Raw genomic sequence first — 24,089 nt, forward strand, 5'->3', positions numbered from 1 at the left:
CCTATTCCCTTTGATTTGCCCCCCCCCCCCATTTTGGCCACGCCTGAGGCATGCGCAAGTGTCCAAGCCAAAGATCAAACCACAGAGCCACAGCAGTGTCAATGCCAGATCCTTAACCCACTGAGCCACCAGGAAACTCCCGATGTGTTCCCTCTTTTAAAGGATGTTTTCGTTGTGGCTCAGAGATCTTGGAGAAACTAGCCCCACCTGCAGGGGTAACTGTTAGAACCAGAACGGTTAGATTACTTGGCTTGTGATTTTTAGGATTCATCAGATGCAACTCTCAACTTTCTAATTTTCTCCCTGCAGCCTCCCTAAGCAGCCTTCTGATCCCACCTTTCCCATCTCCAAGTTCCTCCACGTCCTCGTCTAGCAGTTATCAGCGCCGCTGGCTTCGGAGCCAGACAACAAGCTTGGAGAATGGCATCTTTCCCCGGAGGTGAGCGGGGGGCAGTTTGGTGAGGAGGGTGGGGGTGTGGGCAGCATGGCGATGCTGGCAGGGGCTGCGCTCAGCTGCTGGTGCTGGGAGAGGGCTGAGACTTGCAGCTCAGCTTCAGCTTAGCACAGAAGTCTACAAGTTAGAGGTTCTTTGGAAGACACTGGGAATATCTGGGGAGGTGTGGTGTTAAAGGGAGTGTGCTCCCTTTTCACTGGTTCCCTTCCTGATGGAGCTTTTGTAAGTTACAAGGCTGGGGTAGACCTTTTCCGTGGCTTACTGTGATGCCAGTGTGGCCTTTGGAAATGTATGAATGCAAGGATTGTAACATACTCTCTCTTTTTTTTTTTTTTTTCTAAAACTTAAATTCTTAAACTAAATAGTCCTGAATCTGATTAAGACTTGAGATGGCATTAAAATATGGGAATGGGAGGGATCGGGAGCTTGGGCTTATCAGACACAACTTTGAATAGATTTACAAGGAGATCCTGCTGAATAGCATTGAGAACTATGTCTAGATACTCATGTTGCAACAGAAGAAAGGGTGGGGGAAAAACTGTAATTGTAATGTATACATGTAAGGATAACCTGACCCCCTTGCTGTACAGTGGGAAAAAAAAAAAAATTTAAAAAAAATTTCCTTTGTTTAAAAAAAATAAAATAAAATAAAATATTTCCTGCCTTCATTTTCAGATGGTTTTTATTTTTTAAATTTATTTTATTTTATTTGGCCCAGCTCATGGCCATGCGGAGGTTTCCAGGCCAGGGATCAAACCCATGCCAGCAGTCACTTGAGCCACTGCAGTAACAACACTGGGTCCTTAACTTTCTGACCCACCAGGGAACTTCTTAGTTGGTTTTTTGATATAAATTTAGTTCTGTTGCAAAATGTGCATTTTTGGCTTATTATGATGTAATATCAGTAACTTCCAACTTTTTCTTCCTACAACCCAAAAACTTAAAAAGGAATTATGATAGGTTGTATCTATAAAAATCCACTTGGGGGAGTTCCTATCATGGCTCAGTGGTTAAGGAACCATGAGGTTGCAGGTCCCTGGCCTCTCTCAATGGGTTAAGTATCTGGCGCTGCTGTGAGCTGTGGTGTAGGTCGCAGATGCGGCTTGGATCCTGTGTTGCTGTGGCTGTGGCATAGGCCAGTGGCTACAGCTCTGATTAGACCCCTAGCCTGGGAACCTCCATATGCCACGGGTGCAGCCCTAGAAAAGACAAAAACAAACAAACAAACAAACAAAAGCCACTTGGTGAGCTCCCATCGTGACTCAGTGGCAAAAAAAAAAAAAAAAAAAAAAAATCCACGTGGAAGAAAGTTGACAGGGGATTGAGTGGTGATTGTCATGTGCGGGGATCTGTGAGGAGTAAAGACGGCTAGATTTAAGAAGCTCACATACATAGCAGTATCAAGATGTTAAGTGACACACACTCAGCAAGGCATAGAGTGGGGCCCAGGGGAGGGAGGCACCCCTGTTGAAGGTCTTGGGGGTTGGGGAACCTTCCAGGGAGAGGTGGGACTAACAGAACGGGCCAGGGTGAGTAGAACACCTCAGCCTGCTGGACCCCTGCTTCCAAGGCTCCCAGCACCCCAGGGAGCGCATCTCAATGAAGACCTGCTCCTCTCAGTTATAGGTGAAACTATTGAGAGTCAAGATAGCACCTACAGAACAGGACACCGAGCCTGGGCCCTTCGAGAGCAGTCCCCAGGATGGGGTGGGACAAGCACAGGCCGGGGGCTGCCCTAGACTCCATCCTGTCCCGCACCCTGGATGGACCCCTTCCCTGAGCTGTGAAGACCCCTGGTTTCCAGGGGTGGCAGCCCCTTTCTCCTTCTGGTGGGTGTGTAGGTGGGGATCAGACGGGAGCACAGTCGGTACCAAAAATATGACTGCTTCTGGCTTGAGAGAAAATCACTGCAGTCAAAGACTTAACTCCTAAGAGAGATCGGGGTGACCAGGGAGGGTCTTCTCAGTCCATCAGGGTAGGTTGCACGCTGACATCTGTGCCTGGGGCTCCTGCTGGGTGATGGGTGAGGAGTTGGGGGTGCGGGGGTTTACAGCTGGTGCAGAACTACTGCCTGGGGTGAGAAAAGCTGCCGACATTGCCCCCTTAGTGGGGCTGTAGAAACCCTGAGGAAGCAGGTATAATGTCTCAGGGAGCTGTTGACTTGAATTGTAAAATGATGAGATGTTCTCTGACCTATAAAAATGTGATGTCACTTGTTCTGGGATCAGGCACAGACTCGGCAAATGTTCAGAGTGGATATAACCAGTTAGACTGAGCAGTCCAGTGATCAGTCACTGGTCCCTGAGATCCACTTAGTTACCATTCTTGCCTAAATAATCACAGATCTCGAAGTACTTATAATGCAGGTAAATGCTTACTCTTAAGTGTCAACAAAACTCCATTCGATATTTTTAAAAAAGAAGAATTCTGGGTGTAGTATGGTCTTCTGTTGATTTGTAGACCTACCAGCTGGTGTGGTTGCTCCCAGCCTCTTGCCTTGGTATTCCAGCTGAGTGATGCCTCTGAGGGTGGAGAACCCCAGCAGACGGATCAGACATGGGAACAGAGCTCCTGGCCATTCCCAGTATCCAAGAAATGAGCCTAGACTAGTAGATAGGAACCTGGGTTCTGACTGCCTTGGTCACTGATAAGCTTTCTGTTCTGAAGCAGGTTGATTAATCACTGTGCCTCAGTTTCCACATTTGCAAAATGGCCTGTTTTCTTCCCCAGTGCCTGGAGGGTAAAGATATGACAAGGTATTTAGGTGCCTACTTAATTTTTTTGCAACATTCTAAAGACATCCTTTCATTGTAGATTGATTTTGGAAGTATATTTACAAATACCACATGACCTGACTTGTTCCAGTTTCCTGGTCAATCCAAGACCATAGAGTGGATGAGGCTCAGTTGCTTCAGAATTTAGCAGAGATGTCTATAGTGTAGTAAGAGCTGTTCACGCTATTCAACTGAGGATGTTTTTCAGAAAATCAATAGGGGGCACCATCTGCCCTGTGAGTGGAGTTGGTCACTGTGTGGGGAGAGGATGCTGAGGGCCCAGCAGTCGCTGTGACTTGATTATTAAGGACCACACCGGCCAAAGACCAGTGTACCGATATTGTCATTTTACATTGGAAGGGGAAGATAAATAGGAAATAACAGACAACGAAGGGTAGCAAGAAAGCATTGTGTAACATAAGCTCAGAATTTCCTTTACAGAAAAAACAAAGTTGTAGGACAGGTACTTTGGGAAAGGTGAGGGGCATTGTAGAAATTCAGTAAAATTGAAAGAGCTCCTGGAGATTTTCTTTTTTATGAGCAACTGGTTAGGACACAGGAATTTCTTTTTTTTTTTTTTTAATAATATATATATATATATTTTTTTTTCCCACTGTACAGCGAGGGGGTCAGGTTATCCTTACATATATACATTACAATTACAGTTTTTCCCCCACCCTTTCTTCTGTTGCAACATGAGTATCTAGACATAGTTCTCAATGCTATTCAGCAGGATCTCCTTGTAAATCTATTCGAAGTTGTGTCTGATAAGCCCAAGCTCCTGATCCCTCCCACTCCCTCCCCCTCCCATCAGGCAGCCACAAATCTCTTCTCCAAGTCCATGATTTTCTTTTCTGAGGAGATGTTCATTTGTGCTGGATATTAGATTCCAGTTATAAGTGATATCATATGGTATTTGTCTTTGTCTTTCTGGCTCATTTCACTCAGGATGAGATTCTCTAGTTCCATCCATGTTGCTGCAAATGGCATTATGTCATCCTTTTTTATGGCCGAGTAGTATTCCATTGTGTATAGATACCACATCTTCCGAATCCAATCATCTGTCGATGGACATTTGGATTGTTTCCATGTCCTGGCTATTGTGAATAGTGCTGCAATGAACATGCGGGTGCATGTGTCTCTTTTAAGTAGAGCTTTGTCCGGATAGATGCCCAAGAGTGGGATTGCAGGGTCATATGGAAGTTCTATGTATAGATTTCTAAGGTATCTCCAAACTGTTCTCCATAGTGGCTGTACCAGTTTACATTCCCACCAGCAGTGCAGGAGGTTTCCCTTTTCTCCACAGCCCCTCCAGCACTTGTTATTTGTGGATTTATTAATGATGGCCATTCTGACTGGTGTGAGGTGGTATCTCATGGTAGTTTTGATTTGCATTTCTCTTATAATCAGCGATGTTGAGCATTTTTTCATGTGTTTGTTGGCCATCTGTATATCTTCTTTGGAGAAATGTCTATTCAGGTCTTTTGCCCATTTTTCCATTGATTGATTGGCTTTTTTGCTGTTGAGTTGTATAAGTTGCTTATATATTCTAGAGATTAAGCACTTGTCGGTTGCATCATTTGAAACTGTTTTCTCCCATTCTGTAAGTTGTCTTTTTGTTTTCTTTTGGGTTTCCTTTGCTGTGCAAAAGCTTTTCAGTTTGATGAGGTCCCATGGGTTTATTTTTGCTCTAATTTCTATTGCTTTGGGAGACTGACCTGAGAAAATATTCATAATGTTGATGTCAGAGAGTGTTTTGCCTATGTTTTCTTCTAGGAGTTTGATGGTGTCCTGTCTTATATTTAAGTCTTTCAGCCATTTGGAGTTTATTTTTGTGCATGGTGTGAGGGTGTGTTCTAGTTTCATTGCTTTGCATGCGGCTGTCCAGGTTTCCCAGCAATGCTTGCTGAATAGACTTTCCTTTTCCCATTTGATGTTCTTGCCTCCCTTGTCAAAGATTAATTGACCATAGGTGTCAGGGTTTATTTCCGGATTCTCGATTCTGTTCCATTGGTCTGTCTGTCTGTTTTGGTACCAGTACCACACTGTTTTGATGACTGTGGCTTTGTAGTATTTCTTGAAGTCTGGGAGAGTTATGCCTCCTGCTTGGTTTTTGTTTCTCAGGATTGCTTTGGCGATTCTGGGTCTTTTGTTGTTCCATATAAATGTTTGGATTGTTTGTTCTAGTTCTGTGAAAAATGTCATGGGTAATTTGATAGGGATTGCATTGAATCTGTAGATTGCTTTGGGTAGTATGGCCATTTTTACAATATTGATTTTCCCAATCCAGGAACATGGAATATCTTTCCATTTCTTTACATCTTCTTTGATTTCTTTGATTAAAGTTTTATAGTTCTCAGCGTATAGGTCCTTTACCTCCTTGGTCAGGTGTATTCCGAGGTATTTGATTTTGTGAGAGGACACAGGAATTTCTTAGAGAAAACAATTGCTGGTTTGTTTATTTTCTTTTTAGGGCCACACCCATGTCATATGGAAGTTCCCAGGCCACAGGTTGAATTGGAGCTGTAGCTGCAGACCTGCACCACAGCCACAGCAACATGGAATCCAAGCCCTGTCTGCAACCTACACCACAGCTCACAACAACGTCAGACCCTTAACTCACTGAGGAAGGCCAGGGATCGAACCCACGTCCTCATGGATACTAGTCGGGTATGTTCCCGCTGAGCCATGACAGGAACTCCTGTTGCTGGTTTATTTTAATGAGGAGCCTTTACAAGAGCCTCTCGGATTTGTGTCCTTCCTGTGATGTGTCTATCAGCAAGGTCTTTTATTGGTTTCTCAGCCACACCTACGTCTCCATCTGCTTGATGTTGAGAGCAACAGTGACCTCTCCCACTGAGGTTGGAACAAGATGTCTGTCTCCTTTCCTTTAAAAACAAGATAGCTTGTTTTTGGCCAGGATAACTCTCCCAGCCATAAAAATCCTGCCTTAACGTATATTTTAAAAACATGGGTGTGTTTGAAATCACAGGACGGTTATAGACTGGGAACTGTGCACTGAATGAGAAATTTAAGACCAAGAAGGAGGCTGGAGTTCTGCCAGCAGAAGTTCGTAGCACAGGACGTGGAGGAGGCTGTGCCCTCCCCCACTTGGCAGACAGAGGAGCTAAATGGTGGAGTCGACAGGAAGGAACATTGCATACCTAAAACGGGCTGGGCGAGGTGCTTCCCTTTACAGTGTTATGGTCTTTGCTTTAGTGTCTTTGTAGAAAAAGAACAAAATATTTTTAAAAAGAATTCACTCTTCTGTTAGTGCCTAAGGGGTCATTTTGCTGGTTTTTCAGAGTAGTTAAAGAAGAGACATGACTTGGGTCATATTTGCGAGGCTGACCCCTTAAGACAGATTGAATGCCTGTTCTGCATTTATTGGCTTCTTGATTCTCTTACCCTAGAAGCAGAGTCTCTGAAAAGAATCCGAAGTTGTTTTGTTTTGTTTTAGGGCTGTACATGCAGCATTTGGAAGTTCCAGGCTAGGGGTGGAATTGGAGCTGCAGCTTTAGCCTATACCACAGCCACAGCAACGCCAGATCTGAGGAGCATTGATGACTTACACTGCAGCTTGCGGCAATGCCGGGTTCTCAACCCACTGAGAGAGGCCAGGGATCGAACCTGTATCTTCACAGACACAATGTTGGGTTCTTAAACGACTGAGCAACAACAGGAACTCCAGAATCTGAAGTTGAGGCTCTGACTATACCAGGAGAGAGATGGTCTTTCTGCTTCGGGGAGAAGGGGGGTGGGGGAGGAGAGGGGTTCCCTTCAGTTATGTGGCTTAATCTGAGCATTTATATATGTTTTTTCTTTTTAGGGCCATACGTGTGGCATATGGAAGTTCCCAGGCTAGGGGTGGAATCCCAGCTACAGCTGCCAGCCTACACCACAGCTCATGGCAGTGCCGGATCCTTAACCCACTGAGTGAGGCCAGGGATTGAACCCAAGTCCTCATAGATACTAGTCAGATTCATTACCACTGAGCCACAACAGGAACTCCTAATCTGAGTATTTATGGAAGTAACTTCAGCTAGTGGTATTAATGACCTTGGGAAAGTAAGCCTCAGCTGCTAGGAATGTCCAAAAGTGACACCAGGTCACACAGATTCCCATGGAGGGTCATTTCTCCCAGCTGTTCTTATCCATCGGTATCTGTCAACCAAAACACAGGGCCTGTACTTTGAGCAAACAGATGTTTCACACCCCTTCCCAAATACCGCCGACCTGCTATAAAGTAGTCCACGGAGAAAGGTCTGAGTCTCAAAGCACTTTCAGTTTCTGCTTAAGTCTCTCTTCATGTGAGGATAACACCATGTGGCAGAGAATTCCAGAAAAGTAGATATGCATTGGTCAGGACTCATGTCCTGATCAGCCGTCTGAGTGCTGCCCCAGCCATAAGGTTCACCTAGAGCGTGGTTCACGGCCGTGGACGGCTTCTCAACCGCCTTCTTCTTCCAGGTCAACTGATGAGACATTCACCTTGGCTGAGGAAACCTGCAGTTCCAACCCTGCCATAGTTCGGAGGAAGAAGATTGCCATCAGCATCATCTTCTGCCTGTGCGAAAAGGAAGAAGCGCAGAGGAATTTCCAGGACTTCTTTTTTTCTCATTTCCCCCTATTTGAATCTCACTTGAACAGGCTGAAGAGTGCAATTGAAAAGGTACTAAGAACACAGTCCCCGAGCTCCCGCTATGGTGCAAACAGGTTAAGGATCCAGGATTGCCTCTGCAGTGGCTCAGGTTGCTGCTGAGGTGCAGGTTTGATCCCATGGCCCAGCGCAGTGGATTAAGAATCCAGCATTGCTGCAGCTGTGGTGTAGGCTGGCAGCTAAAGCTCGGATTCCATCCCCAGCCTGGGAACTTCCATATGCCATGGGTGTGACCATTAAAAAAAAAAGAGATGTAGAGAGTTCCCATCATGGCTCAGCAGTAGCAAACCAGATTAGGATCCATGAGGACATGGGTTTGATTCCTGGCCTCACTCAGTGGGTTAAGGACCCCTCATTGCTGTGAACTATGGTGTAACTCGCAGACATGGCTTGATCTGGCATTATTCTGGCTGTGGTGTAGGCCAGCAGCTACAGCTCCAATTTGACCACCAGTCTGGAAACTTCCATATGCCATGGGCTCAGCCCTAAAAAACAAAAAAGTAAAAAAAAAAAAAAGAGGCAGTCCCTTGTCACATGGGGCCTTAAAGGTGATGAGGCCTCTCTGCCCCAGGCCCCTTCCCCAGGGAACAGAAATCTGCAGCAGAGCTAGATCGCTCCCTAGCACATGACATTGGATGTCAGGTGCTTCCCGGTGACTTCAGTCATTGCTACCTTGAATGTGGGTTATAACCTTGTCTCTGGTTACTAAAGCCCAGGGGATGCTTACAAAGGAATTTCCTCTCCAAGCATCATGTGGCTTGTTTTCTCTTCCATAAAGGCCATGATCTCCTGCAGGAAGATAGCTGAGTCAGGTCTCCGTGTCCAGTTTTATGTCAGCCGTCTGATGGAAGCTCTGGGAGAATTCAGGTAAACTGTCAACGTTTGGCAAACCCAACGGGGGAAGTAGATGAGTGGTGGCAAGATCCATGGATCCCAGGAGAATTAGGATTGGTGGGGGATTGGCAGCTGTTAGTAATTTTTTTTTTTTTAGGGCTGAACATGTGGCATATGGAAGTTCCCAGGCTATGGGTAGAATCAGAGCTGCAGCTGCCAGCCTGCACCACAGCCACAGCCATAGCAATGCCAGATCTGAGCCATGTCTGTGACCTACACTGCAGCTCATGGCAAGGCCAGATCCTTAACCCACTGGTGTGAGGTCAGGGATTGAACCCTCCTCCTCATGAAAACTAGTCAGGTTCATTACCACTGAGCTACAATGGGAATTCCCTCTTAGTCATTTTAGCAACTCCTTCCTTCCATACGGAAGCTAAGATCCAATGGAGCAAGAATCTTAAGTCCCCAGCAGCAAGTAATATTCATCACCGCCTAACAGACACTTCCTGCTGTGATTGCTTCTAATAGCGCAAACAAGGAAAACTAATATTCATGTCTTACGTCGTCCCCACTGGGGCCCTAGCATGAGCACTGTTAGCCCATTTCACAGGTGTGCAAACTTGGGGTCATGGAGGCTTGTCCAGGGTACAGGTGGGAAGTGGGTATGTGTCAGAGCAGTTACACTGCTGTCTCCCTGGACAGCCTCCCATCAGTATGCTCTGGACATTAAACTGTGTGGTCACCCTAGTGTGTCTTTTATGTCAGTTTCTAATCAATGGCTTTTGTCCTCTGGAGACCAAATTTCTGGAGGTCTTTGCTCTCATGTCTGGGCAGAAAGATACCTGCTCCGGGATTCACTGTCACCAGCCCAAGCTGGATTGTCGCACTGCTTCTTGGGGCCAGTTTCTTCGTGGGGAGTGGATTCCCATTCAAGGCAGTCAAGAGCTGAGTCCATCTGGTTCTCGGGAGTTGAGGAATAAAAAGTTTTACAGTTCTTAGAATGTTAGAACATTTGAGGGATGCTTTAGGTAAATGGCAGTAAACCCCAATGCTACTCAGAGCAAAATCCCCAGGATTTTTTTGAATCTTGGGTTATATTTAAAGTACTCAAGTAACACATTTGTCATTATCTGGAGGTTGTCCAGACCCAAGTCATATATCTGAGAAATAGTGGGAAACCAGGGCTTTTGATGGCAGCGTGATGACTAGTAAACCTACCTTTTGGTGGGCAGCACTGGGTCTGCTATTGCTCTGCTGTGGTCAGACTTGAAGCTGGCTAGTGCGTGGGGGTCTGGACACTCATCTAAGGGAAGGTCCAGACCCCAAAGGGACAGAACCAGAGGTCTCACTGTGTATGGACAGGTCTGGTCCTTCCTTCAGCAGCCTGCCCCTGCAGAAATGGCGATGGGGTAGTGCTAGCACCTGGCGACCTAGCTCCCAATGAGTGAACCCCGGGTCCACCAGGCTGCAAGCCATCGATGCTCCTGCCTCAGTAGAGTCTCTGCTTGCTGCATAGTTGAGGTCCTGTTGCGACCCAGTTTATGAATGCACACAGCCAGAAAACTGTGTCAGAATGTGGCCTGTGTGGAGTTCCTGTTGGCTGGCGGCAGAGTGGAAATGAATCCAACCAGTATCCATGAGGATGTGGGTTCAGTTCCTGGCCTTGCTCGGTGGATTAAGGATCCTGCATTACTGTGGCTGTGGCAGCTGTAGCTCTTATTTGGCCCCTAGCCTGGAACTTCCATATGCCGCAACTGCATTAAAAAAAAATTATGGCCTGTATGTCTTCACTCAGGAAGACTGCATGTGTTTTGGATTCAGAGGTGTCGGTGGTGATCCTGGCTAAGTTGGCGTGCCCTTTCGAAGGGCCCCATAAGCTGGAGCAGAGACCCTGGCACCCTGCGTTCTCACACGGACCTTGTCCTTCAGTGTGTGTCTCCTACAAGGAACATAACTCCTCCTGGCCTCATTTCCTAGTCTGGAACCTGAATTGTCAGTTTCCCTGGTAGCTTCCAGTTCTAAGAAGTGGATTCTCTGACTCCATGTAACAATCTAGTATATAACAGACTGAAGAAGAGCCATTTATGTGGATTTTTTTTTCATTTAAGGTGAATAAGGTGCTTTAGTTCAAAGAAGGAAAGCATTAACCAGAAATTGAGGGAGTTGACTTGCCTCTGGTCACATTTTCGGTACAGCATAAGGTTTTTTTCTTTCTTTTCTTTTTTTTTTTAAATTAGAATTGCTATATGGTATTATATAAGTTACAGATGTACATATAATGATGCACAATTTTTAAATGTTATACTCCATTTATAGTTACTGTGAAATATTGAGTATGTTCCCTGTGCTGTACAATATATCTTTGTAGCTTATTTTATTTTTCATTTTTTTATTTTTGACTTTTTAGGGCCACAGTCTCGGCATTTGGAGGTTCCCAGGCTAGGGGTAAAATCGGAGCTGTAGCCACTGGCCTACACCACAGCCACAGCAATGCCAGATCTAACCAGCGACTGACCTGCACCACGGCTCATGGCAACACCAGATCTTTAACCCACTGAGTGAGGCCAAGGATCAGGTCCGCATCCTCATGGATACTAGTCAGATTTGTTTCCACTGAGCCACAGTAGGGACTCCCTGTAACTTATTTTATACGTAATAGTTTGTACATCTTAATTCTTGCCCCCTATCTTTCCCCTCCCCCACCTCCCCGCTGGCAGCCACTGGTTTGTTCTCCATATCTGTAAGTTTGTTTCCTTTTTGTTATATTCACCAGTTTGTTGTATTTTTTTAGATTCTACATATATGTGATATACAGTATTTACCTTCCCTGTCTGACTTATTTCACTCAGCATAATGCCCTCCAAGTCCATCCATGTTCCTACAAATGGCAAAAATACTTTATTTCTTATTTTACTGTATGGCTACACCCACGGCATGTAGAAGTTTCCAGGCCAGGGACTGAATCTGAGCCACAGCTGCAACCTACATTGCAGCTGCAGGGGCGCCAGTTCCTTTAACATACTGTACCAGGCTGGGAATCAAACCCACGCCTCTGCAGCGACCCAAGCCACATTCTTAACCTGTTGTCACAGTGAGAACTCCAAATTCATTTTTTTTTATAGCTGAGTAGTATTCTATTGTGTATTTATAGCATGTGCTTATCCATTCATCTGTTGTTGAACACTTAGATTGCTTCCATACCTCGGCTATTGTAAATAGTCCTACTATGAACATTGGAGGTTCATGTATTTTTTTTGAATTAGTGTTTTGGGGGTGTTTTTGATGTATGCCCAGGAATGGAATTGCTGAGTGATTTGGTCTATTCTTAGTTTTTTGAGGAACCTCCACTGTTTTCAATAGTGGCTGAACAGTGTACAAGGTTCTCTTCACATCCTCATAGCCAACACTTGTCATTTGTTGTCTTTTGATAATAGCCATTCTGACAAATGTGAGGTGATAGCTCACTGTGGTTTTGATCTGCATCCCCCTGATGATTAACATTGTTGAGCATCTTTTCATGTTAGCCATCTGTTGGGTGTCTTTTTTGAAAAAAAAATCCAGTTCTTTTGCCCTTTTTAAAATCAAGTTGTTTATTTTTCGATATTGAGTTATATGAGCTTTATATATGTTGGATATTAACCCCTTATCAGTTATATCATTTGCAAATATTTTTTCCCATTCAGTAGGCTATCTTTTCATTTTGTCAATGGTTTCCTTTGCTACACAAAAATGTTTAAGTTTAATTAGGTCTCACTTATTAATTTTTGCTTTTATTTCCTTTGCTTTAGGAGATGGATCCAAAAAATTATTATTGCAACTTATGTCAAAGAGTGGTATTTTGCCCATGTTTTCTTCTAGGAGTTTTACATTTAGGTCTTTAATCTGTTTTGATTTATTTTTGTATATGGTGTTAGAGAGTGTTCTAATTTCATTCTTTTACATGTAACTGTCCAGTTTTTCCAGCACCACTTATTTAAACAGACTGTCTTTTCCCCACTGTGTGTTCTTGCCTCCTTTGTCATGGAGTAATTGACCATGAGTGCCTAGGTTTATTTCTGGGCTTTCTATTCTGTTCCATTGATCTATGGGTCTGGTTTTGTGCCAGTACCACACTGTTTTGATTACTATAGCTTTGTAATATGGCCTGAAGTCAGGGAGTGTGATTCCTCCAGCTCTCTTCTTCTTCCTCAACATTGTTTTGGCTATTCATGATCTTTTGTATTTCTTCCTTTATTCCTTTACTATAAAAATTGGCATAAATTCTGACACAAGGAATCATGAAAATAAAATATTTTAAATAATGGATATTTTGTATTGATGGTTAGTATACCTTCTCTGTAAACGGTTTTTGTCACAGCTATTCAACTTTGCCATTGTGCAAATGCAGTGCTGTAAAATAGGGAAATGATTGAGCATGGCCGTGTTACCATAAAACTTTATTTACCAAGAAAAGTGCCATCAGTGAAGTTCCTGTTGTGGCTCAGTGGGTTAAGAACCCGACAGGTGTTCATGAGGGTGTGGGTTTGAGCCATGGCCCCTCTCAGTGGGTTAAGGATCTGGCATTGCTGTGAGCTGCGGTATAGGTCACAGGTATGGCTTGGATCAGGTATTGCTGTGGCTGGCCACCACAGCTCCAATTTGACCCCTAGACTGGGAACTTCCATATGTGGGAGGTGCAGCCCTAAAAAAAAAAAAAGTGCAGTCAGGTTAGTTTTGGCTCATGCTTCATAGTTACTGACTCCCTGTTTTAAATGCTGCTTTGAATGTCTTAGGGGTAGGTCCAGCTATTGCTCTTTTCTTTATTCCTTTATATGAAGCTTGCCCACAGTAATCCTGTGGCAGCTCCGTGCACCCCTTCTCTTTTCTGTAGAGGGACCGTCTGGAGCCTGTACTCCGTTCCGAGGATAGCGGAGCCTGTGTGGCTCACCATGATGTCCAGCACCTTGGAGAAAACCCAGCTCTGCCAGCGCTTCCTCAAGGAATTCACCCTCCTGATAGAGCAGATCAACAAGAACCAGTAAGCACCCACTCTCTGGATCCCCAGCTGTTGGATCCGATGCTGATGGATGTCCTGTCACTGACTCACCTGGTGCTCTTCTCTCCCGTTTCTCCGAGGTTTTTTGCTGCCTTGCTGACTGCAGTGCTGACCTATCACCTGGCCTGGGTCCCGACCGTCATGCCTGTTGATCACCCTCCCATCAAGGCCTTCTCAGAGAAACGCACCTCTCAGCTGGTGAACACACTGGCCAAGACGCACCCGTACAATCCTCTGTGGGCACAGCTGGGTCAGTACCTGAGATGACCATTCAGAGACTGAGGGATGAAATAGGAAAACGCTAGAGTGGCTCAGTGGTAGCAAATCCGACTGGTATCCATGAGGACATGGGTTCGATCCCTGGCCTTGCTCAGTGGGTTTCGGATCCGGTGTTGCCGTGAGCCGTGGTGTAGGTCACAGACTCGGCTTGGATCCCACATTGCTGTGACCATGGTATAGGTCAGCAGCTACAGCTCTGATTTGACCCCTAGCCTGGGAACTTCCATATACCACACACGTGGCCCTAAAAAAAGGAACACGCTAGAGCTTTTAGTTATTAGGAGGAACCTGGGCCGCAAGTGCATTCGAAGTGTCGATGATCAATGTGTCATGCAATTCACATTAATTCTCGCACCTAGCTTCGTTCTTCATTGATGCATGAGCCGAGTGATCACCGTCAAGAGTCCTACATGTTTGGTTTGGATGGCGGCACAGCACACTGCCTCCCCCCACGACCCACCCCCACACCTGGCTATTCAAGGTTGTCATCGGGCTGGCAGGGGGCGGGAGACTGGTCCACAGATGCTACCTGTAAAGCCAGCCAGCCAGGACCTTGTTCTCTTCAAGCCCTGGGGTCTGCTGTGTCTTCCCACAGCCACCCACCCACAGTGCCAACCCCCGAGTGGTAGTTCTTTGTTGGGGGCTGGGGTGGGGGGGGCTTGTCCTGTGCCTGATAGGAGGTTCAGCAGCATCCCTGGCCTCTGTTCATAAGCTGCCAGTGAAAACGCCCTTCCAAAGTTGTAGTGATGGAAAATGTTTCCAGCCATTTTTTGAGTGTCCTGGGGGCAGAGTGCGGATGGGGGCACAGCCCCTGACTGAAAACCGCTGACCTCGAAGGATGGATTGGCTAGGAGGAAAGTGAGAGAAAACAGAAAGCCACACACACACTGTGATTTCATCCCCTCTTAGATCTGAGCTGAAGTCGAAGACTGTTGACACTGCCTGCATTAGCTGGTTGGCTGTGCTGGCCTCCTCTAAGTTTTGTGCTTGGGCCTGGCACAGGGACCTGGCATGGCTGGTGGCAGAGGGTAGACTTGTGGGGCCAGGGCTTCTCTGTAGCAGAGGCCTCCCCCTCGACAGGCATCTGCAATGACCGGTCAGGCCTTCACAGTCACTCCATTCCAGACCCTGTTCCCCCGCTGGACTCAGGCTGGGGAGCTGGGGGACATGCAGCTCAGCCTTGGGAAGCCTGCTGGTGATGGAGGTGGCAGACTGTACTGGGAATGCCCTAATTACTCCTTTGGTGGGTGTGTGGAAGGATTCAAGGGACAGTACAGTGTAGAGGGTGAGGCAGGGCTGAGGCCAGGCTGCTGGACTCAGAGAGCCAGTCTTCGTGGGCCAGCGACCTGATCGCTCTTTGTCTCTGCTTCTTCACCTGTGAGGCGGGTGGGGATGTTCCTGGCGCTGTGGGAATGAAACTGTTTGTGCATGAAGCCGCTTTGTTATCAGTGCTGCTGACGAGATGTTAGTATCAGAGAGTCACCAAGAGATTGGGCGGGGAGAGCTTTCAAGGAAGACAGAGTTGAGGAAATGTTTAAATGGCATTTTCCAGAAAAAGAATTGCAGGCAAGGGAAAAGCACTGTCATCTTAGGAAACGGCATGTTATAATAGGAAATGAAAAAAAAAAATGAAACAAAAACCGTTGAGTTCCCACTATGGCACAGTAGGATTGGAAGCATCTCTGCAGTGCCAGGATGCAGGTTCAATACCTGGCCCCGCACAATGGGGCTTAAAGGATCTGATGTTGCCCCAGCTGTGGCGTGGTTCACATCTGTGGCTCAGATTCAGTCCCTGGCCCTGGAATTCCACATGCCACAGGGTGGCCAAAAAAGGAGAAAAAAATACTAATGAAACTGTCCCTGTGAGCCAAGTGCTATTCGGGGTGCTTTTTGCACATATTCATTCATTAGGTTCTATTCTAAACCTCTTGTAGGCTCCTTACTGTAACACAGGCAATGAGGATGTCTTCCCCTGCGTCCTGGGTCGTGAGTCGTGTGCAAAGGCGAGCACAGGGCCCTTGGGCAGGGACCATGGGTTAGATGAATTAGCTAGAGGATCTGTGGGTGTTAGGAATGGATCTCCCACAGCCTAACAGTACTGAGCTCAGGAAAGGACTGTGAGCCAGACTCCCCCCTGGGCCCTTAGGTTCCTCCTGGGGAGAACAGGCCACTGATGTTCTTCCTGTGGAACAGCAGTCTAGAAAGAAAGTAGTTCTCGCTCCATGGTGAAGGGAATGGCACTGGATGTTTAGGAAACATGGTGTTTTGTGCTGCCGGGTCACTCATTTTATTTTTTAATTTTTTTGCTTTTTAGGAAAAGCACCTGCAGCACATGGAAGTTCTCAGGCTAGGAGTCAAATCTGAGCTGTAGCTGCCCACCTCTACCATAGCCACAGCAACTTGGGATCTAAGCCTTGTCTGCAACCTACATGAAAGCACATGGCAACACCAGATCCTTAACCCACTGAGCAAGGCCAGGGATTGAACCTGCATCCTCATGGATGCTAGTCGGTTTTGTTAAACACTGAGCCACAATAGGAACTCCTGAGCCATTTCTAAATGTGACGATATCACGTGTTAAGTCTGTGCACATCCTTGTGCAGCCTCTTCTTCATGGTGTGAAATTATACTCGGGGAAACAAAGGGAATCCCACTCTAAAATTAATGGCTTCACCAGTCCAGGACTCAAAAAGTTGCCTTCAAGGTCAAGGTCCAGTAAGAATGTTATTATAATAATGCCTATTCTGTGGAGTTAGACTGTGAACTGCAGCACTGTTTCCACACATTGCTCTCTATTTTACACAGGTTGTTATAGTTGTATTTTAGTAGCTTGCTTTGGTTTACTTCTCTTTTTTTTAATGGTATTTTATTTTATTGTTTTTGTTTTGTTTTGTTTTGTTTTTTTGCTTTTTAGGGCCATACCCACAGCATATGGAGGTTCCCAGGCTAGGGGTCAAATTGGAGCTGCAGCTGCTGGCCTACACCACAGCCACAGCAATGCAGGATCTGAGCCACATCTGTGACCTACACCACAGCTAACAGCAATGCTGGATCCTTAACCCACTGAGCGAGGCCAGGGATTGAACCTGCAACCTCATGGTTCCTAGTTGGATTCATTTCCGCTGTACCACAATGGGAACTCCCCGCTTTGTTTTACTTCTGTCCCTTCATAATACCAAAGGTTAAATGCACTGCTAAAAATTAATCTTGTCATTCTGAGTGGCCTTTCCAATGTGGTTTTTAATACCAGATCTGGGGTATGCAATGCTCATCTTCCTCATTGACACTGGGATTGACTTAACAGTAGTGTCTTGTGAATTCCTGTCGTGGCCATGACACCCCACACTATGGTCAAACATGGACATGGGAAGTAACAGTAGTACTTGCTCAAAAGTGTTTTCCAAAAACAGCCGCTTGTGTTAGCATCAGACCACAGATCTGAGTTGTCCTTCTGAATTCTCGCACAATCCCTCAGACAGTTGGAAAAGCCTCAGAGAAAGTTCAGTAACTTATTCTTTTTATGGAGAGGCTTGTGTGGTGCACTTCTGTCCTGCCCTTGAACCTTTCTCAGGAGCCTTTCTCCAGGGAACCCTCCCCAGAGGAGGCACTTCTCACGGTCCCCTCCCTTTTCCCTCACCTTAACCTTACCAGTGTGTCTTGTCTAATAAATGCCTCCCCTCCTCCCTCCAGGTGGAGTCCAATTTCTCCAGTTCTCCTCTATAGCTGTTACCATATATCTCCTCTCCTTTATTTACGATTTTTTCATGTTTTGATTTATTCCAACATTCTGATTATTCCTGAAGCGGTTTCTGACTCGGGGTTGCTTACAGGGAGATGTAAGCAAGGTAAACACTCAGCACTGTGCCCGCACATTCAGTCAGTGTTGGCTTTTTGTTGTACTTGTCAATAATATTATTATCAAAGGTCCAAGGCACAGCCCATCAAGTGTGTTACTCAGATGACCAAATGCAGTCATTTTAACAGTCAGGCCCTGGACAGATGCTTGGGACATAAGCCTGCACTGCTGGGTGTGTACACACATTCCCCTCCCTACTTTCACCTTTAAGCCAGATGCTTGTGATTCATTAGCCAGTTTTCAAACAATGTGTTGGGATATAACTTAGATATTTTCCTCCTTTAGAATTTTCATGTGGAGTAATGTAAAAAAAAAAAAAAAACAGATTCATTATTCATGACAAAGTGATTTTCTTCTTGTTAATCAAATTGAGTCTGCTTGGTATGTGTGTGTATTGAGCAGACCACGTCATTAAGCATTTTTAATTGATTCACTGCATTTCAGAGATCAGGGATCCCAGAGTTCAGATTTTGCCCCAAGGCCTATTGTCCTGGGATTCTTCTAAAAAATCCATTCTAGTTTCCAAGATAAATTATTTGATTTGGTCACATATCCAGGGCTCTGACGTTTACCTTGCTTGGGAGATGGGAGCCAGCCAGCCCACCAAGCTGCTTGGGAAGACCCAGCAATGGCTGCCAGGAACTGTGTACCCCCTTCTGCACTGCACCCCATACATACCAGCTCTACATCCTGTGTGCACTGCACCCTGTATACACCAGCAATGCATCCTCTGTGCAGTGCACCCCATATACACCAGCAGGTGCACCTGATACACACCAGCCCTGCAACCTGTGTGCACTGCACCCCATATACACCAGCAAGTGTATCTGATACACACTAACACTGTGGCATTTGTGCACTGCACAGATTCTAGCTCAGGAACAAGTCATCTGTTTTTCTCTTGTTCAGGCTGACATACCCTTGACATGCTCACCCAGACAACTTTGTCTTTGTGTCCACTCTGCTCCCCAGGCGACCTTTATGGAGCCATCGGCTCTCCTGTGCGGCTGACCCGCACAGTGGTGGTGGGGAAGCAGAAGGATTTGGTCCAGCGCATTCTTTACGTCCTGACCTACTTCCTCCGCTGCTCAGAACTGCAAGAGAACCAGCTGACGTGGAGCGGGAACCACGGTGAAGATGAGCAGGTGCTAAATGGAAGCAGTATCACGACGGCCCTGGAGAGGGGGGAAGTGGAGGAGTCCGAGTATGTGGTGGTCACGGTCAGGAGCGAGCCTGCCCTGCTGCCGCCCATCCTGACCCCGACGGCGGCCGAGGGACTGGCTGGGGCCCAAGCTGGCACCGACATCAAAGGCCCATGTCCCAAAGTCGACGGAGAAGGAAGTCTGGGCCCCGGGCAGAGTCCCGCGGATTCCGGTGCTTGGAGATCTCAGGGCATGTCGTGTGGGGATGAGGAGAGTCAAAAGGAGGACCCCCGAGGTGGCTCTTCGAGGCTCCCCAGCTGCGCGGGTCTGGGGCCAGGACTGAAGATGGGTGAGGAGGTGAGAGCAGAGCTGCCGAAGATGCTGCCGGACCGATCCGGGGCCCGGCCGTGCCCGGATGCTCATTCCCGGGAGAGGTCGCCCTGGGAGAAGGTCACCTTCCATATCGGAAGCTCCGCGTCTCCAGAGTCGGACTTTGAAAGTCGCACCAAAACCATGGAGGAGCGGCTGCAGGCCTGGTGCGTGGAGCCCTCAGCCCGCCCTGGGTCGGCTGCCGACGATTCAGCCCTAGAGGCCCAGGACCAGCAGGCTTCCAGGTGCTCCTGCGCGCCCCCCGGGGTTCTCCCGGCAGCCTTTGCTGGCAGCAGCGGAGGCTCTGTGGAGGTGCGCAGTGTCAGGACCGAGGTCGTGGCGGATGCTGCGGGGCTGCCCAGCGCACCTGCCGGTTGGTGCGCATCTGTGGGTTCTGCCCGCGCGCGGGGAAGAACCTGGGGTACGCGGGGGAAGAACACCGAGGGACCTGTTCCCGATGGGGACGCCAGCAGTCAGGCCAGCTTCAGGGTGGAAGGAGACATCCCCAGAAACGAAAGCTTGGACAGCGCCCTCGGGGCCAGTGACGACGAGGCGTGCGCTTCAGCCTCGCTGGATCTGGGTCCCAGCAATCGTGAAGGTGACCTTGACGGGCCTGAAAGGTCTCTGGAGGTGGAGCTGCCGCTGCCCAGGTAAGGGCTGGGGTCAGATGCTGTCCCCAACACCCACCATCACTGCTGCCGGGGTTGAGTTACAGGTTAAGGTTCTTTTCTCTAAGGATCAGAAGTACCCTCACACTGGCCTGCATTTGTCTCCAGGGATGATGGCGGGCTTAGGGCAGCTGAGGTCTGAGCCAGGAGGCCGGCAGTATCTACTTTCTTGAGTCACTTGGGAGAAGCCAAGGGATGTGATGGCCACTGGGAGGAGGAAGTGTCATCTTCTGTTTCTGTGAGGGGTTCCACCTCCACAGCAGACACCCAGCCTGGGAGGTGGTACCAGGTTACACTCTGAGTGGCTTCTCCCTGCGGTCAGAGCAGCATGAAGTGGTCAGGAAACAGCCCCTCTTCCTAACATCCATCAGGTTAGTAATTTGGTCTGACGGGGCTGAAAGCAGCAATTAGAGATGTCTTCTATTCCTGATGTCCTGGCGCCAGCCACCGTGCGCAGGTGTGTCACCTTTCTATAGCCATACTTCACCAAGACTCCTAGACTTTTACTTTCTTCACTGTCTTAACACAGATTGCCTGGTGGCTCTTCTGTGTGAGGCCAGTGAACAGACTCCTAGCCAATCATCAGAATATTACTTTCTCCCTGTTCTTACTCTCGAAAAAAACTTTCTCTTCAGCTCCCTTTCTTTTCCCACCCCAACAACCTGCTCGCTGGAGGGTCCTTGATGTGAACCACTTGGAATCTGTTTTCTCACCTGTGTCACTGGGAATTGTTTCTGGCTGCAGTGCAGGAAGGGAGCACATTCCAGGTGGATGCTGTAATGGATCAGTGTGGTTTTAGGTCTCGGAGCATCAGCAACCCCAACGTGAGAAACTTTGGCCGCTCTCTTCTGGCGGGTTACTGCCCCACATACATGCCTGACCTGGTGCTTCATGGGACCAGCAGCGATGAGAAGCTGAAGCAGTGCCTGGCAGCTGACCTGGTCCACACGGTCCATGTAAGTGACCCCAGCTCAGAGCCTCTGGCTGCTCACGGGGGGTGGGGGTGGGGGTGGGGGGCTGTGTCAGCGACAGGTGCCATGAAGGGCTTGTTGATAGAGATGCAGTTTATGGAAACCAGCAAGGGCTGGCAGGGCACTCATCGACAGGCAGCAGCTAGAGGCTGTGAGCACACCGGGCCTGAAGCAGAGAGGGGAAAGAAGAGGGGCTGCCTGGCTGTAGAAGTGTGGTGGTGGTGGGGGAACCCCAACATCTCTCTCCAGCCTCTGAGTCCTTCCATTGCCTTCTGTTGGCTGAGTCCATCTGGAAGCCACAGAGCAAGGTTGTAGCTGATGTGGATATAGTCCTGCCATCCACAGAGGTCACCTCCTGCACAGGTCAGAGAGTGGATCTGGGGGCAAGTGGAGGTGGGGTAGGCTGGGCAGACAGAACAAACAGCACAGATGGTAACAATTATGTGTCATCATAGGCAGGACCAAAGAGATGTCACATATGGTTTGCTTTTTATCCGATCCTTGCAAGTTCCTCAAAGTAATTTATTTTAACTGATTTGTAATTAAGTTCACTTTGATGGCTGCATGAGGATGACTGTATAAAGATTAACAAGTCTCACTGGAAAATTGCCTTGCGGCTGCCACTAAGTGCCTTACTGCTGTGTGCAGCGTGACAGGAACCGTGCAGTTAAGGAAACTCTGTCAGTCTGATGGGCATGTTTTTAATTGAGGTGCTGTTGGGCAGATGTGAGAAAATAGATGTTTTGCACTGGAAAAACCTTGTATCTTGTACAATAGGGAAAGTCTCCATTGCATTAGGAAAATTGGAATTTGGCTTGTTACCTGCCTCCTTGCCCAACACATTTTTTTGGAGAACTGGCACAGAAGGTAGTGCATGTTATCTCTGGCCTTAAGCTTCTCCTCAGTGAGGACTAAACATCCCTCAGCCCCAGGCCACGCAGGCTAAAGACGGCTGTGTGAAATGGGAAGAAAAGTTAGCACATATGCACCCTGAATGAGGAGGGAAGGACACGGGGAGGGGTGACCTCCCAACCGCGGGCCAGTGTAGGACTTGGCACCGCATTCCTGACCTGCCCTGCTTTGTGCTGGGCCACCACCCTCACCAGGACATTCCTAGAAGGAAGCTTTGGTTTCTATAAGGAAGCAACGGTGAGCCCTGCATACTTGTTGGTTATCTCAGAGGCCTGCATGTCAATGGCCTCAGAGAAAGGAGATGCCCGCCTTGTGCAATGCTCTTTCTCTCTTTCTCCGTTGTCTGAATCACTCCTGGAGCCTCAGTGATTTCAGGGATGCACCTGTATTTAGGAGCCACCTGGAGCCGTAGACAGGGAGTTAGGGATCCTCCCTTTTCTGTCAGTACCGTATGTTTATAATCATACATGGGTTCATAATCATAAACCTGTAGGGTCTGTCTTCTGCTCTGTGCCAGTTTGATTTGTAAGAACACTGGTGTTTGCTGGCCCTTCTATTTTGGCCCATGTTCTGCTTCTGATAGAGGTACCAGTGGATCATGTGTGCACTCAGAGAGGATCATGTGTTCCTCATCCATTGATCCTGCTATCAGGGATCAGCACCGCCAATGCCCTGAACCCACTTGCCACCATCAGAGAGGTGTGATATATTGATGGATAAACCTCCTTGAACTTACTATCTGCAGAACCATTCACGACTTTTTTTATACTTTCTATAGGCCAAGTTCAGATTTTTGTGTAGGTTTTCATGGTGATCCACCTCTCTAATTCTTACATATAATGAAACAAACCATGTTTCCTCTGTCTCTTGAAGTTCTCTTGAAGGCTCTTCATATGTTGTTTTCTCTTCCTGTCTGAAGTGGTGGTTTCTCATCTCTTTAGCCTGAGAGATGAAAAGTTACTAAGCATAATAACCTGTATTTTGTCAAATTGCAGGAACATCCCCAGTGCAGTGGGCATGGGTGTTAATAGGAAATTGTGAAGGGTCATAAAAAGTATCTTCAGAAGTTTAATGCAATCACAGTGTATCCAATTAGCATTAGTGGATTTCTAATTTCACTTGGCACATTCATCAGAATGAATTTTGCTTTCGAAGTGTTCTATTTAAACTACTTCTCAAACTAGGACTATGGTCTGTGGCAGAATTTAAATAGAAACAGCCTTACTTTCAATTGCCATTGACAAATATTTATTGAAAAATTAGGAGGTTTGAGGGGAACATTAAAGTGAATTTATTGCTCCATAAAGCCTAATAATTATTTAAATTCTTGAGCGTGTTGCTGGAGAAAGAAGCAAAGATCCAGGAACAATTAGATAGCCAGAATTAGAGCTGAAATAATAGCTTGTTGAAGAGGAGATCAGGATAAATTGGTTTATCATAATTTGCTTTCAAAAACCTATTTTGAGGATCTTAATAATTTCTAATGTTCATGCCAGACTTCATCCAGCTTGGAGATTATAATTGTTTTTAGAGAAGGATTTTTAATAGCTGTTTAAAAGTTGGTTTAAGCTATTGATCTGTTTTCTAGGCCTCTGCATGATTAGATTGTAAAATCTCTTCTGTAAACGCGCTCTTTTGAAACCACGGTCAACCAGCCTGTGGGGTTTCTTCTCTCACTGCAGCGCTGAATCCAGAGCATCCAATATTAAGGCTTTCTTTTGGGGCATTTTCTTATTTTATTCTTGTATGGTAGACAGATATATTAACTCGATTCCATTCACTTCCATTCTTATTCTTGGCTTTCGCATGGCAAGATGCTGATGGTCTTTAAATATTTAAACACGTGTTCTTGTTTAATCCACATACTACCTCTGTTCTGTCATTCAAACAATTTCTCTGCCTCTGAACGTACAGATTATACAGCTGCCTTGAATTAGGCTAAAGTCATATTTAGTTTCATTTTTTTTTCCTGCCACCTCTAAATGTGCATTCTTTCATCTGTTTTCCTTTTGACTTTATGTGGTGAAGTGGGGGAGAGAGAGAGGGTGAGAGAGCCAGCTTCACCCTGCACTTGAGACCCTGGAGGAGCTTTTTCTCTCTCCTTCTTTTCTCCTGTGTGCTTGTCTACTTGTGGA

General features: G+C 46.8%; 1 protein-coding gene and 1 pseudogene across 5 annotated transcripts in view; one reads left to right on the top strand and one right to left on the bottom strand.

Moving 5' to 3' along the window:
• The window catches only part of FNIP2 (folliculin interacting protein 2), a 135,728-nt gene that overhangs the window by 90,712 nt on the left and 20,927 nt on the right, over positions 1-24,089 (top strand). For 3 of the 5 annotated variants that reach the window (XM_021101299.2, XM_021101300.2, XM_084972177.1), the window contains 7 exons: positions 310-439; positions 7,699-7,900; positions 8,667-8,755; positions 13,593-13,739; positions 13,838-14,007; positions 18,865-20,053; positions 20,871-21,027. In XM_021101299.2, the coding sequence (XP_020956958.2) occupies positions 310-439; positions 7,699-7,900; positions 8,667-8,755; positions 13,593-13,739; positions 13,838-14,007; positions 18,865-20,053; positions 20,871-21,027 (2,084 nt within the window). Of the gene's footprint in view, positions 1-309; positions 440-7,698; positions 7,901-8,666; positions 8,756-13,592; positions 13,740-13,837; positions 14,008-18,864; positions 20,054-20,179; positions 21,028-24,089 lie in introns of those variants that run through there. The other 2 variants (XR_002346652.2, XM_084972176.1) reach the window with 2 other exon arrangements.
• LOC146400463 (5.8S ribosomal RNA) lies at positions 14,276-14,442 on the bottom strand (annotated as a pseudogene).

This window comes from Sus scrofa, chromosome 8 (genome assembly GCF_054392235.1).
Source record: "Sus scrofa isolate SSC_HxYL_T2T_F1_AM1 chromosome 8, Sscrofa_HxYL_maternal_Yorkshire_Landrace_v2.0, whole genome shotgun sequence".
In the NCBI taxonomy this organism is placed as follows: domain Eukaryota; kingdom Metazoa; phylum Chordata; class Mammalia; order Artiodactyla; family Suidae; genus Sus; species Sus scrofa.